General features: G+C 43.3%; 1 protein-coding gene across 3 annotated transcripts in view; it reads left to right on the top strand.

The window, feature by feature from the left end:
- FECH (ferrochelatase) overlaps positions 1-13,092 on the top strand; it is a 32,520-nt gene extending 19,428 nt beyond the window's left edge. For all 3 annotated transcript variants that reach the window (XM_047697691.1, XM_047697693.1, XM_047697692.1), the window contains 6 exons: positions 181-287; positions 3,930-4,028; positions 7,011-7,118; positions 7,560-7,724; positions 11,226-11,285; positions 11,759-13,092. In XM_047697691.1, coding sequence (XP_047553647.1) covers positions 181-287; positions 3,930-4,028; positions 7,011-7,118; positions 7,560-7,724; positions 11,226-11,285; positions 11,759-11,893 — 674 coding nt within the window. In that variant the 3' untranslated portion in view covers positions 11,894-13,092. The remainder of the gene's footprint in view (positions 1-180; positions 288-3,929; positions 4,029-7,010; positions 7,119-7,559; positions 7,725-11,225; positions 11,286-11,758) is intronic.
- The last annotated feature ends 2,010 nt before the right edge of the window (positions 13,093-15,102 follow it).

Consider the following 15,102-nt stretch of genomic DNA (forward strand, 5'->3'; position numbering starts at 1 on the left):
GTGATCTTCATTTGCAGGGTAGTTAAATCTATCTGCATTTTAGAGCGTTGAAATGATTGTAATTAGACCAATTCAGTACAGAAGCAGTTACCTGTGTTGAACTTCCTGCCTCTACTAGTCTGTTTTTCATTTTCACTATCATCAACACGCATCTACTAAGTGGTCCCATGTATGTTTCAGGCAGCAGCTTAAATGCCATTTGTAGATACTATAACCAGGTGGGCAAGAAGCCTGGGATGAAGTGGAGCACCATTGACAGGTGGCCCACGCACCCGCTCCTCATTCAGGTAAGCCGGCACTGGCCGCAGCCCCCTCGGCCCAGCTTCTGGGGTGGGTCAGGTTCTTGTCCCTGCCTAGTGTGTGGTGTCCTTACGAGCCGTATTGTTCTCTTGCTTAAATTGTGTGCTGGGGGGAAAAAAAAGTATTAGAGACTCGACTTGTTATGACAAGAGAAAATAAATTTGAAGATTAAAGGTTAGAGTCTCCTTTCTTCAGATTAACAGTGTTAGTTACAAGCTAGAGCAGAATTATGTTTTCAGTTTCCTGTTTCCCAATAATCAGGACATGAAAGATTATACAAACTGTTTCCATTAATTTACGTTTATATATTGAATGACTAACAGATCCTCTATTTTCTAAATCCTTTAAAATGACAAAAGGTTTTAAAGTTTTTCAAGGTACTAAATCTAAATGTTCTGACATGAAAATAGATTTAACATTTCTGGGGTGCCTGGGTGGCTCAGTGGGTTAAAGCCTCTGCCTTCGGCTCAGGTCATGATCCCAGGTTCCTGGGATCGAGCCCCGAATTGGGCTCTCTGCTTGGCAGGGAGCCTGCTTCCCGCTCTCTCTCTCTGCCTACTTGTGATCTCTGTCAAATAAATAAATAAAATCTTTAAGAAAAAGAAATGAAAATAGATTTAACATTTCAGTTGAGAAAGTCATATTAGAAGAAATTTCAGATTTCTCCCGTACAGTTGTAATATTTTCATGAACAGATGCTTGGTTTTTGGAGAATCAATTAAAACTACAATTCGAGGGGGTGGGAGGTTGGGGGCACCAGGTGGTGGGTATTGTAGAGGGCACGGATTGCATGGAGCACTGGGTGTGGTGCAAAAATAATGAATACTGTTATGCTGAAAAAATAAAAAAATTAAAAAAAATAAATAAAAAAAAACTACAATTCGAAAGCCAGTAGCTTTGAATTGGTGTTACTATTTTTTTTTTTTTTTGCCATTTGTACTTGAGAGTAGTATTGGTAATTGCCCTAAAATGTACAAATATAGTTTTCTTCTGTCAGAGGAGATTTCTGCCTTTGAGTTAGTCTAGGTAGGAGACATACGAAGTGATTTAGGTTTCATCCACTTTGTGTTTCACTCCGTGGACATTTCTCTGGCAAAACAGTCCCGAGGCCCTTAAAAGCTCACACCACTAGGTGGGGCCAGACGTCGGTAAATGCGGGCCCGCTCTCCCCTGCAGCAGGCCCTGATCCTTAGGCACAGAGGTGATGTCAAGGGTTAACACTTAGGTGGAAAACAGTTTTAAGTAAAAATGAAAAGGAGGTGCCTTCCCTCAGGGATGGGTGTAGTTCTGGTTTGAGGGCCCCCCACCCCTTTGCTGTACTGCTGGGCAGAAAGCCCAGCCTGCCCCTCCCAGTTTGCTCTGGGCGGCCTGCAACTGGGAGCGAGGGCTTTCGGGTCAGCACTGACATGTGGTAGCAGAGAACGGAGGGGTCTGCACAGCATCTGCCTGCCCTGATCCACCGAGCAATTAGGTTTGCATTAAAATTCAGCCCTTTGAAAAGGGGGAAGCAGAAAGACAGAAAGGTCTCTTAACTGAGGAAGTCTCCGCTCACAAAATGAAAGGGAATTTTCGGGGCATTTATCTGCCCTTCTAGATGGTGTGATTGAAGGCTCTAAGAGCCGCCTGCCTCCTTCATTCCGCAGCGAGATTGCGCGTGGAGGACACCGCAGATGGACGATGGTGATCTAAGCAGCCTCCTCCTGGCCCCTGGCTCCTCGGTGTAGACTATGGCTTAGCGTCTGTTGCAAGCCGGAACAAATTGTGTTTCTCCTCACTCTTTTGTTAGAGGAGAAAACGAAAAATGCTAACATTTTTTAGAAGCAAAAATTTATAGATACGTTTTATGCCTCATGTCACGGAGCTGACATGAGGAGATTTGATATCTAGCAGAGATTTTTTTAAAAAACAAGTCAAACCCTAATCGGAAACTAAAAATACAGTTAAAAACGAACACTGAAAATAACACCTTACTCTACATTTCTACTTGTTTTAGGTAGTAATTACTTGAAATTGTCATTTCTCTACTGTCATCCCTAATAGCGCTGTGTGGTGAGCTGCCGGGGTAAAAGGAGTAAACATAGCTTCAGGTTCAGACTCCCATGTAGGCTTCGCAGTGGGTCTCCTTCCCCGGGCTGCTGTCCGTCCAAACACAGTCCTTCCTGAGCATCCTTTGTTTCCAGGCACAGCAAGACCACCAGAAAATACTGTTTTTTAAAAAAAATCTATATCTAATCTAATCATATTTGCTCTGTAGATAAAGTATAAATTTTGAAAAGGAAGGTCTCTGGGCACCAACTTGTACCTTCGTGCATTTCTTCACCAAATTTGGAGGGGTTGGAGAGATTAGTAATATCTCAGTACTGATTAGGGAATTATTTGCTCCTCTTATAGTATCAACCACTGATTTATCAAAATACCAACAAGCGCAAAGGTACGCGGTTCTGGTAAATCATCCTTTATGATTTTTCAAAAACCTTTCTATTTGGAAGTAAGTTTAAACATGCAGAAAAGTCACAAGACTAAGAATAGTGCAGGGACTAGACTCTGCCTGGATTCACAGATTACTAGCACTTATTCCGCTCCATCATTGGTACACTCTGTACGTGTGTGTGCATACAGTTTTCTTCTGAACCTTTTGAGAGTAAGTTGTCTCTGTAAAACCACCCTTGACACCTAAATAGCAAGGACCTTCTCCTCCATAACCATGATCCAATATTCAACCTCAGTAAATTTACCATCGATACTTAAATTCATCTGATCTACATTCATATTCCGATTCTGTCAATTGACCCATTAATGTCCTTCGTAGCATTTGCTTTCTGAGTTAAGTGACGAAGAATGATTAAAGTAGAAGATGAAAGAAAACCTCTTCACATCGGGCGTTTCAGCACCTATTGATGTAGATCGGAAAGTGCCAACTAGACGGAGGGAATTAACGGGTCTGGTGGACAGAGCTTTGGAGGCAGAGGCGGGGCCTGCCTGGCAGCCCGGGTCCCGCAGATGTGACTGAATGGCCCCCAAGCTGGCCGCCTCTTCCCCCCTCTGTGAATTTAATGAGAGTTGGACAACCTCTCATCTGTTGTTATGAAGGTTGTTACGAAGACTGGCTGAGGGAGAATACTGGGCTCAGAAAGAGAAGGTCGTAAAAATAGAATAGTATTTTCTTATTCCTCTACTATTTGTGTCTAATGTATTTTAATGTCATAGGCCTGAAAGCCAAACTGAGGAAGATTTAGAAAGAGCCTGTAAGCTGTTTTCCTGCTAACCGAGCAAATGAGAGGTCTTAAAACAACTTCTCCTTCCCATCTGTGTCTTCTTTCCATCTGGAAGTGTGCCCTGTTCCTCCCGAGGGGAAGCAGATCCAGAGCGCTCATTTTCAGTGAGCCATTAGCGAGCTTCAGAAGTTTCCCATCAAATTCCCTAGGCCCCTGAAACCGTTATGAGCCATTTTCATGATGAACCAAAGCGAGAAGAGGCTGTACTGTTTGCAATTTTTTAAAAAGAGAGTTCCAGTTTTTGAGGGTTGCCAGGAGATTTTTGTCATAGCTTGCATTCTAAACATATTTTCTTTTCCTTCTATTTTGTTCTTCCCACCTCCTTCTTATCCTCCTTTCTTGCTGTCCCCACAGTGCTTTGCAGACCATATAGTGAAAGAACTGGACCATTTTCCACTTGAGAAGAGAAGTGAGGTGGTCATTCTGTTTTCGGCTCACTCCCTGCCGATGTCTGTAAGTAAGAGCGTTTCGTCAGATGACTGGTAGAGGATTTCTGAATGTGCAAACGGGACCCAGCTTCTCAAACATCCTGAGCCCAGTACAAGGATGAGTTCTAACATTTCAGACTTACCTAGGTGCTCATTTTAACTAGACTCCTTTCTTGAAACCCAATTATAATTAATTCAAATTATAATATTGTGAATAGGTATTGTCCTAATAACCCCCTTTGAAATGATAACTGGAAGGTGTATTCATGAGTAGGAATTTTCAGTACATGGGGCAGGTAGAGGAAGGCTGCTTTTGCCTGCCCCACTGAAGGAGCCCATGTGATGTCAGGCTCAGTGTCAAGCGCTGAGGGCCTGTAGTCACACTGAACTATCTTAGGTCCCATTCTTTGGTCAAGACTGGGTAGGGGCTATTTGAATTCCAGGAAGTGATTACAGGTTTTAATCTGCTAGGACCAGAGCCCACATTTTAGCAAGTGAATATGGAGTGTATCATATTATGATCTGGTTGCTCCTGAGTTTTTCACGTTATGCTGGGTGTTCGCTAAAATACCGCCTCCACGCGCCCTCCTCGTTGCGCATGTGCAGACGAGAATGATCGAGCTAGTGTGCTGGGTGGTACAGAGATGTGCATGGAATGAGCAGCCAGTTTCATCAGCCCAGAACTATCATCGGGCCCCAAAACAGTGCTTTTGAACCAGAGAGGTGGAGAATGAGGTCTTCGGAGGTGCCATTTAGGGCTTAACTCCAGAGTTAATGCAGTTAACCGGAGTGTCTGGTGCCCCTCTTCTAATCAGTCTTTACTGCCACCTGCTGGTCACTGGGGTCGAGCCCTTGCGGCTTTTCCACTCCGCCATCTCCACCCAGCCGGGCCGGTTCAGCTATAGGTGGCTCGGGAGAGAAATTTCTCTCTTCTGGAAGCCTGCCTATTTTATTTTCACAAGTTCATAGTCTCTCTTCTGGTGTCATGCAAATCCTCTTCAAATGTGCGTCCCGCTGCTCCGGCCGCTTCCTTTTCGTAACCGTGCTAGGTGTGATGAGGCCACGTCTGAAGGGGAAGCTCTTGAACCCGGAGCGGAGGAAACACATTTTTCTACGTGAACGATTCCAGGTGCCGCCTGGAGACCTTCCCTCACCGCCCGCCGCACTTCCCTTTCCTTCCTCAGGGACCGAGCGTGCTGCTGCCAGCCTTCTTTGCCGCCCAGGGCCCCTGTGGGACTGAGGAGTGGGGAAAGACAAGGGAATGTGAAGGGAGAAGTCTGTTCAGGGGGGCTTTTCTTTTCCCCTGGGCTTGCTCCTAATGACTTTTTCCTCCTTCATGACTTTTTAAAGACTCATTATTTGGAAGTAATTTTAGATTTTAGGCAAAGTTGCAAAAACAGTGCAGAGCATAGTGTAGCATGCATATATACCCTCCCCGTCTGTCCCCTCCTGCTGACATGTCCATAACCATAGCTCGGTGACCCAAACCAGGAAGGTAACAGCGGTGCAGTGCCATGAGCCAAGGCCATGTGGATCAGATTTCACCACTTCTTCCACAATGGTCCTTTTTTGTTCTGGGATCCAGTCCGGCATCCCATGTCAGATTTCGTTGGCACATCTCAGTGTCCCCCAATCTGTGACAGTCCTCATGTTTTCCCTGTCTGATCGTGACCTTGATACTTTTGAAGAATGATTTAGTGGAACGTCAGTCATTTCACAGCATGCTCCTGCACTTGGATCTGTCTGCTCTTTCCCCGTGATTCGACTGAGGCTCTGTAGTACTGGGAAGAACATCCCAGGGTGCTCTGTCCTCAGTGCATGGTGTGGGGGTACATGATGACAGACATCCTACCACTGGCGATGTCATCCTCGGCCATTTGTGTAAGGTAGTGTCTGCTGGATTTCTATGTTGTAAGATTCCTGTTTTTCTCCTTGTAATTTCAAATATCTTAGGTGACATACTCTGAGGCTATGTAAATGTCTCCTTGTTCCTTGACTTTTGCCTACTAATTTTAGCATGCTCCAGTAGATCTTGCCTGGAGCAGTTATTTCTGTGCTCTTCTAATGGAGGCTTTCTATTTCCCTCCTTCATTCTGTATTTAGGTTTCTAATGGTTTTTAAACTAACTTTTAGTAATATCATAAAATAGTTTATCAGTATTTCATTTCAACAATATTTATTGAGCACTATTCTATCCACCGTATTCTAAGCACTGCTCCTTCCACTGTCATAGGATATAGGAATGAACAAAATAGGTAGAAGTCTTCCCCCCCCCCCCCCAGAAGGCAGGGGTGGGGGACAGATAATAAACATAGTGCAGAAGAAAATAGTTCGGTATGTTAGGAGGTAATAAGTGGTATGGGAAGCAATCAAGCCATACAAGGGGTTAGGGTGCCCGTACACAGCTAAATGTTAAAGCAGTAAAAATAAAATTCCTGTTGAACATTTTAAAGAGTATTAACATGCTGCTGTGTCAGGACCAGTCAGACACTCACAGAGCACAGAACGCTCAACTTGCTGTCTGTTGCTGTGGGGCACATGGGGAGATGAATGGGATTAGAAGACGCAGGTGGTATTCTCGAGGAGTTTGGAGTCTGAACCCCCGTGCTGCTTCTCCCCTCTGTCTTACTTCAGCAGCACTTGCCCCTGTGTTGACTGGCTCCTTGGATTCAGTAGGTCCATATGCCATCCATACAACACTCGCAATCCTGCCTTCCCTACTTCAGATGCGGGAATGGAGAGACTCATCCTCCCATGAATAACACAGATGTAGAATTTGGCATATTCCTAGGTACTTAGAGATGCATGAGTACACTGTTCTCCTTTGGCCTCTGAAGACATAGATCCAAGGAGAGTTTGGTGAATGAGCTCAGATCGCGTCATCATTAGTGCAGAAGACAAAAGGGGGGACTCTGGTCACTGGATCACAGCACCTCACAGCACAACCTGAGGCTCTTAGAACCCTTCATTGTGTTGGCGACTGAACACTCGTGTGTCTCTGCTGCAGGTGGTCAACAGAGGGGACCCCTATCCTCAGGAGGTGGGCGCCACTGTGCAGAGAGTCATGGATAAGCTGGATTACTCCAACCCCTACCGACTGGTGTGGCAGTCTAAGGTAGGTGGTTTCCACACGCTTGAGGGCAGTCAGCAATTCCAAGGACGTTTATTTTAGGACTTAGTTATAAAATGATTCAGTTTGGCTCTTTCATATACACAGAATGTTCTTTAACCCCACGGCTCACCATAAGCAGTGGAACTCTGCAAGCAGGACAAGAAATGGACAAGAAATCAAGTGACTAGTTGAATTTCATTGATTTAATGTATTATTTTTTGTTGTAATGACAGAAATTGTGACTTATTTATATTATGCCAACTTCGAGAAGGATTCAAGCTTAATACAGACATACTGAAAGCCACTAACATAGATGTAAAGCGTGGCCCTCGCTCTTACCAGGAGGGGTGTGTGTATGTGTATGTCCAGGGCAGTGGGCTGTGGTGTGCCACAGACACAGGGAGAAGTGGGTCCCCGTGTGCCTTCCATTCTCCTTTCTCACAGGTTGGTCCGATGCCCTGGCTGGGCCCTCAGACAGATGAGACTATCAGAGGGCTTTGTGAGAGGGGAAGGAAGAACATTCTTTTGGTTCCAATAGCATTTACCAGCGATCACATTGAAACGCTGTATGAACTGGACATCGAGTACTCTCAAATTCTAGCTAAACAGGTGAGTGTGATTATTAATCCCATTCACGAACTGTGATTTGTTTTGAAAGGAAACTGTGCAATGATATAATTGTATCATTTAAAAGTATTGCTCAGTGGTTAGCAGAGGGGAGGTGGGTGGGGCATGAGGGAAGTAGGAGGAGGGGTTTAGAGCACAGCCTGTCTTGATGAGCACTGAGTAACATGCAGAACTGTTGAATCACTGTATTGTATATCTGAAACTAGAACACAGTGTGTTAACTACACTGGAAAAAAAATTTTCATTACATTGTTTGCTACAACTTTTGCATGTACCGTGGCCTCCTAATTCTGGGTAACACTTAGCCTGAGTTCATCTGCACACATCAGGCTAATTCCGTGTCAGCCCAGCAGTAGGGAAGCACTTTTGTTCCTGTGTGAAACCTGGTTCGCAGGCATTACTGACAGCAACATCGTTTTGTCCAGTGTGAGTCATTGTACTACCTGGAAGTGATAAACTACATTTTCTTTAGAAAAAAATAATTGTTCTTCTCACCAGTTTGGAGGAAAAGATTTGTACTGTGTTATCATTCCTTTTCTTGGCCTGATGGCGCCTTTTACTTGGGGCTTTTACATGGGTTCTTGGTGGGTTTTGAGGCATAGAAGAGTCCTTGTCATTTAGGAGAAGACCGTGGAATGAACAGCGAAGCAAGTGTGTGTTCTAATTCCCTTGACCTCTTCCGTACACTCAATTAGCTGTTTGCGGCGGTATTGTGATCAATCTGATTGTTGAAATAACAAATACCATCCTGAGTGTCTTGTAATCTAAGATGGATGTGAGTTATCACCCACAGCAGAGAAAAACTTACTGTTCTCCCATCTCACAGCTTTCGAGGGCCGGCCTGAAACCTGAATCCAGTTTATAGCATTGTTTCTGTGGGGAATGGTGGTAACTCTAGGACCCAGGAAATGCTTCCCCCTCTCATCTTCTGCCGGAACTGATCCTGGTCCTTCCCAAGCGTGATTGATGGAGGCCCGGCCTCAAAGGGTACTTCACCCTCTCCGGGTGGCAGGTGCAGGGCAGGGTGAGAGTGGGTTGGGGACAGCTTTAGCCAGCACCCAGCCCCACAGGTTTGTGTTTATGCAATGTGTGCTGGTCATCAATCAAATGCTGAGAAGTTAGAGGGTGCGTAAATTGCTTGTCAATAGTTCTGATACAGATTTTATGGTGAAGTTGTATTTGGCTAAAGTGAGGTTGCAGGGTTGTCTGCGGATTTCATATAATGGTGCCTTCCATATCCCACCCTGACCTTGACGAACTGTGAACTTGCTAAAAAGAGACGTGCAAATATAGGTCATTCCAGTGTGTTTGGAAAGTAAGTTTTGTTTGTGTTGAATGATAATTCACATTCATTAATATCACTAAACCGAGGTTATTCCTCAGTAATCAAATGGATTATTAGTGACCAATAAATTAGACCATAGAGAGAATAAAGAAAACCATCTAGCTACAGTTTATTTCATTGTTTTGTTGGGAGAATAGACTGTGTTTAAAACGAGTTTCTTTAAAAAATAGTTTGGGGTTTTTCTTAAGATGAAATGATTGCTTTTTGGTAATACAAATAATAAAGGGCTCAGACAATTCAGAGAAGTATTGCATAGAGAGTCGAGCGCATTCAGAATCTTACCCCTGAGAAGGGCACCTGGGTGGCTCAATCTGACTCTTGATTTTGGCTCAGGTCCTGATCTCAGGGTTTGAGATTGGGCTCTGCACTGAGTATGGAGCCTGCTTAGGATTCTCTCCCTCCCCCTCCCCATCCACTGTCTCTCCCTCTCCCTCTCTCTCTCTTTTAAAGATTTCATTTATTTATTTGACAGAGAGAGCACAAGTAAACAGAGTGGCAGGCAGAGGGAGAGGGAAAAGCAGGCTCCCTGCTGAGCAAGGAGCCTGATGCGGGGCTCTATCCCGGGATCCTGGAATCATGACCTTAGCCGAAGGCAGCCGCGTAACCAACTTAGCCACCCAGGCGACTCCCCCCACCTTTAAAAAAAAAAATCTTACCCTGAGAGATGTTAATATTAAAATAAAAATAAGTTCCCTTTTTCTCCGAATAGTTATGAATAAAATACCATTTTTGCATGGTATTTTATTCATACTGTTTTGTAGCCTTTTTTTCCCCTTAAAAATATATTATAGCAAACTAAATCAATAAATGTAATTAGATCTACATAATTATTTAAAATGAATCCTTGATCAATATATATTTAAGATATTTCCAACTTTTTACTTTCCTAAACTGCTCTGTAATAAACATCATTTTCTTTTTTTTCTATTTATTCTCTTAGGAAAAGTTCCTAGAAATGGAATTTAAATGTTGATAGATGTTTTACTGGATTGCCCTACAGAGTTGTGTCCTTTGACTCTCCCAACCAGAGTGTTCAAGAACACTGCCAGCATTGGTTGTCTTGTTGTCACTGACTTCCACATGGAGTTTTAGTATATAGTCTCCTTTTTTCCTTTTATCTTTTTAAAAAGATATATTTTTTATTTGATAGAGTTTGCAAGCATGCTCACATGTGTGCAGGGGGCGGCGGGGGCAGGAGGGAAGAGGGAGGAGAGAGAGAGAGAGAGCAACTCTTGAGCAAACGCCCTGCTGAGCATGGAGCCTGATATGGGGCTTGGTCTCAAGACCCTGAGATCATGACCTGAGCCAAAATCAAGAGTTGGTCGCTTAACCAACTGAGTCACCCAAGCACTGTGAATACAGTTTCTTTTTGGGTTGAGAACTATGTGTTTGCTGAATCACCATTTTTCCCATGCTGGTTAAAGTTAATTTAAAAGATGAAACAACTGAAAAGCCATCGCAGCATTTTGGAAAGGGAAAGAGAAGATTTTGACTATCTGAGTGAACAATAAGTAGATGTTTCTTAATTATTTGGGGGATAATCAACTGGGTATTTTGGAGGGAAGCAAGGATGATAGTAAAACAGTCCTCGGGTTTTATTTTGGGTTTTTCTATGTAAGAATATATTTAAAAACCCCACTGTGCATTGGAACCCATCTAGGTTCAATATACCTTAAATTAATCTACCTCTTTTGGCAGTTAGAATCAAAACAGGCATAAAGATTTATTTAATTAAAGCAACATTCTGCTTAGGTAGAGCCTGTCAAAGTGTGTATTAGAAAGGTAGAATAAAAAAAGAACAGTAAGCAGATTTGAGTTCCTTGAGAATTCTGTCAAATACAGCCTCAGAAAACGGTTTAGAAACTGTGCACCTATGGGGAAGGTAGTCGGGTGGGGGAAGGAATAGAAATTGAGAGCAGTTTTATGATAACAGAGGTGAAAATCTACATCTGTGTCTGGGCCCGGGACTGTTTTCATTTCTGAGCCGTCTGGGAACACTTTGGAAGTCAGGCTTTTAAGTTGCGTATGCATCTAAGTCCATTTATTTATTTATTTATTTGTAGTGGTTCTTTTTCAAAAAAAAAAAAAGGAAAATAAAACGTGTATGTGTTTTTCCTTCTTTTTCTCATTTGATTCAGTGTGGAGTTGAAAACATCAGAAGAGCAGAGTCTCTTAATGGAAATCCATTGTTCTCCAAGGTATCTATAGTGTTACAACCATTTTAGTAGAACATATCGGAGAGAAATCCTCTGAGAAACTCTTACAGAATATTGGTTTTCTCACATATTAGAACATTTTGAGTTCCAATTAATTACAAAAATAAAATCGAATTCCTTATACTCTTGCTCCTTTTTCCTTTATATAGCCCCAATTTTCTTACTTCTACCCGTCTGTAACTATGACGGATTTAAGACCTGCCTTCCAGAGGCAGGGTTTAGCAGGTAGGGTAAGAGGATGTCCTCTAAAATCTCTATTTTAACTTTTCTCTAAGCCGAGGGTCCTTAAGAAATGAAGATGTTAGAGAATCCAGTTCAAAGCAGTCAAAATTCACATAAAAAAAGCAACCCTCAGCCATAGTGATTACTGGGGCAGATGGGAGGGGGAGGTGCGCGGGGACACAACAGACGCTTTGCTTCTGAGGAATCTCTGCTTCTTGTCGCCCGTCTTCCAGGCCTTGGCCGATCTGGTGCTCTCACACATCCAGTCAAACGAGCTGTGCTCCAAGCAGTTGACTCTGAGTTGTCCGCTCTGTGTAAATCCTGTCTGCAGGGAGACTAAATCCTTCTTCACCAGCCAGCAGCTGTGACCCCCCGCCAGAGGACCCCGTGGGATTAGGCAAATGCCCAACCCCCAGATGCCCCTGTTGCGGAGGAGATGTATTTAGAGGTCAAGAAAGAAAGTTACACTGGTATCTGTACAGCCCTCGGGCACAAATTGTGTGATTTCTTGAAGAACAGACTCTGAAATCCTTATTGGGGTTTTCTATTTTTGAATGCCAGTACAGTAAGCATTTATAGTCCCCCTCTGTGGGTAGAGTTACCAGTTTGGAATGTCCACTGGGCTATTTAAAAAATGAGTTTTAAAAATTTATCTGAATAGATGCACACATATTTTAAATATAGATTTTGGTTTTATTGCCCCAAACCCCTGCAAGGATAGCTGTGGGCTGTCAGCGTGCATGAGCTCTGTTTCCAGGCTCGTGCAAATAGTTGGTGGTCCTTGTTTTTGAAGGGAATGTAGTTGAGCAAAGGAAATATAATTTGAAAAGGAACTGTTTCCTGGCCTTTCCCTAAGCCCGTGGGGCCCAGAGTGCCTGTGAGGTGGCATGGTTGCCTATAATGGCTGTTCCTGCCAGTGATGTCGCAATTTGTTTGTCATTTGGGGACTTAACGTGTGAACCTCACTTTCTTCACCCTAAAACCAAATCAAGTACAGATTCTGGAAGCGCTTTAAGATTCTCCAGGCACACAAGGCTGATAGACATATAGAAATCCAGCGTTTGTCATCTGTGCTCTGTGGTGCCACCAACAGGAAAGGGGGCTCCCCCTGCCTCCTGTCCCCAGGGCTGGTGAGGCCGGGAAATGCTCACGATGGGCTTCAGCTGTAAAGCTTGTCCCAGGACCGAGTGAAGCTTTCTGTGGGACATCTTCATTTTGGTTGAATGTCTTCTTTCTGCCTATTTGTTTGAAGCATTATTTTACAAAGTTAGCTATGTTTTGTAATCTTGAATTCTTTCTTAACTTACAATTTTTATTATAAAATTATATAACCCTCCCACTAGAACTTTGAAAAGTAGAGAAAAGAGAAATAACCACTCTAAAGCAACAGCCATTAATCATGTTGTTATATTTCATGCCATTCCTTTCCTGTGGATATTTTTAATGCTACTGTAACCTTGAATTTATGAGTGAAAAGTTCTAAAAATGTGGAAATAATGTAAGATCAAAATGTGATCTCCTATACCTGGATTTAAATGGATTAAAAAAATCTCTGATGGATCCGTAATGATTACCTTCTCTTTCCTCCAAGCTCTAAAACTTTGTTCTTCAAAAGAGCATGTCTTTGATGTTTTTAAAGCCAGTTCTTAAACTGAAGTGTTAGAGGAGTGATAGATCTTCTATATTCGGGATTTACTATATTAATAAATATTATCACATCATTAAGGTTTTAACAATTTGATCCATGCTCTCTGTGAAATCAAAACTAATGCAAGTTAGTTAATAATCGAAATTATTAAATAGGAGGAATTTACTTTGGAATACAAGAAAAGGAACATGCTGTCCATTTTAGTTAATAATTTTCCCACACTGATAACAGCTCTGAAGTTTGAGTAACAGGTGCATTTTTTTCCAAATTTGTTTTCCTGTTATTAGATTGTGTTTCCAAAGAAAGGTGCAAGGCATGGATAGTCGGCTGTTTCCATCAGTTTGGGGGGATTAACTTCAAGGTAGACCAGGTGACTGTCACCTGGTGGAGTGAATGCTCTGGGTCAGTGGGATGGCCCTGGAAGGCAGGATATGCTTAGAGACCTTCTCCCTGCAGCACATCTGCTAAGGGCCTGCTTCACTTTGATTGTATTATGCAGATGTTGCAGAAAACTCCCAATTCAGGAGTCGTCTTCTTTTTTTTTTTTTTTAAGATTTTATTTATTTCTTTGACAGAGACACAAAGAAAGAGGGAGCGCAAGCGGTGGGAGTGGGAGGGGGAGAAGCAGGCTTCTGCGGAGCAGGGAGCACAATGTAGGGCTTGATCCCAGGACCCTGGGGAATCATGACTTGAGCCGAAGGCTGATGCTTGACCAGACTGAACCACCCAGGCACCTGCAATTCAGGAGTCTTGCTAGGATATCTGAAAACCCTCATTTGCTAAGGAAACCTGTCAATCCACAGTGACTGGGCTGTCTGAAATAATATCCTTGACTGTGAGCGGGACGATTTTCAGTCTGCTTGAGGAGAAATGAAACTCCTTATTAAAAGCCCTATAAATGTCTCTCAGTGACTCGTTGGTGCTGACCTCATGACTTCCTGAGAGTACCTCAGAGGACTCATCCTCACTCAGTAACCCCATGGACAAACGTTACATTTCTCTAGGGTTCTGTTAAATTTTTCTTTACGACTGAAATTATTGAGACAGGGATGGCCATGTAGATAGGAAGAGAAGGGGGATTTTCCGCTCCACATTGCCCAAATTAAGCCCATCAGAAGTGACCTCAGATCCATAATCCTAAAGTCATTGTAGGTCATTTACATGTTCGGCTGATCTTGAAAATAGATTAATTTCTCTTTGAGGAAAATACACTGATTTGGTGGGATGAGCTTCTTAGAATAAAGTTGTTGCATTTTGTTTTTTCCCCTTGGCCAATCTGTTCTCATAAATTGGGCATTTAATCAGGAAACTCTAAGGTATGGAAGAGAGGCCATTTGCTCAATCAGGTGCCGCTGTGTTTCTCCAATGTATGCCACTAAACCAAGACGGTCTCACCAGCAGGTGAGGATCAGAATCAGGAATCACCCAGAATCAGGAACCACATGGGCCGACGGGCCTAGAACTCCCTGTTCATTCCTCCCTCCTGGGGGTCGAAGGTCATGGGGGAAGGGGCCAGCTGGTGTAGCTAGAGCCCGGAGGAGCAGTTGAAGCTGGCGGCCAGAGCGAGAACTCAATGTCTGTGTGTGCCCACGTGTGGACGCAGGTGCATTAAGCCGGGGGCCTTTAGTACCTTGATTCTAAGCTCTTAACCTCGCCTGAGAAACCCCTTCTGTCGGAATCCTGAAGACGGCGCAGGAACATACGTCCCAACACTGGATGGAAATGGACAATCTGTTGAGATGTCACAAGGCAGAAAAGCAAGTTTGGAGCTGTTGCTAAAACTAGTGCCCTGAATTAAAATCATTCAGTTTCTAAGTCTCAATAGCAATATGGGGAATCCTCAGAGGAAGACAAGAGCTAGCCATTCCTTTCATGACTTCTAAAAATTATAAAATTCAAAACATGTCATCACGGTCATGTCCCAGAAAG

This window comes from Lutra lutra, chromosome 12 (assembly GCF_902655055.1).
Source record: "Lutra lutra chromosome 12, mLutLut1.2, whole genome shotgun sequence".
Classification (NCBI taxonomy): Eukaryota; Metazoa; Chordata; class Mammalia; order Carnivora; family Mustelidae; genus Lutra; species Lutra lutra.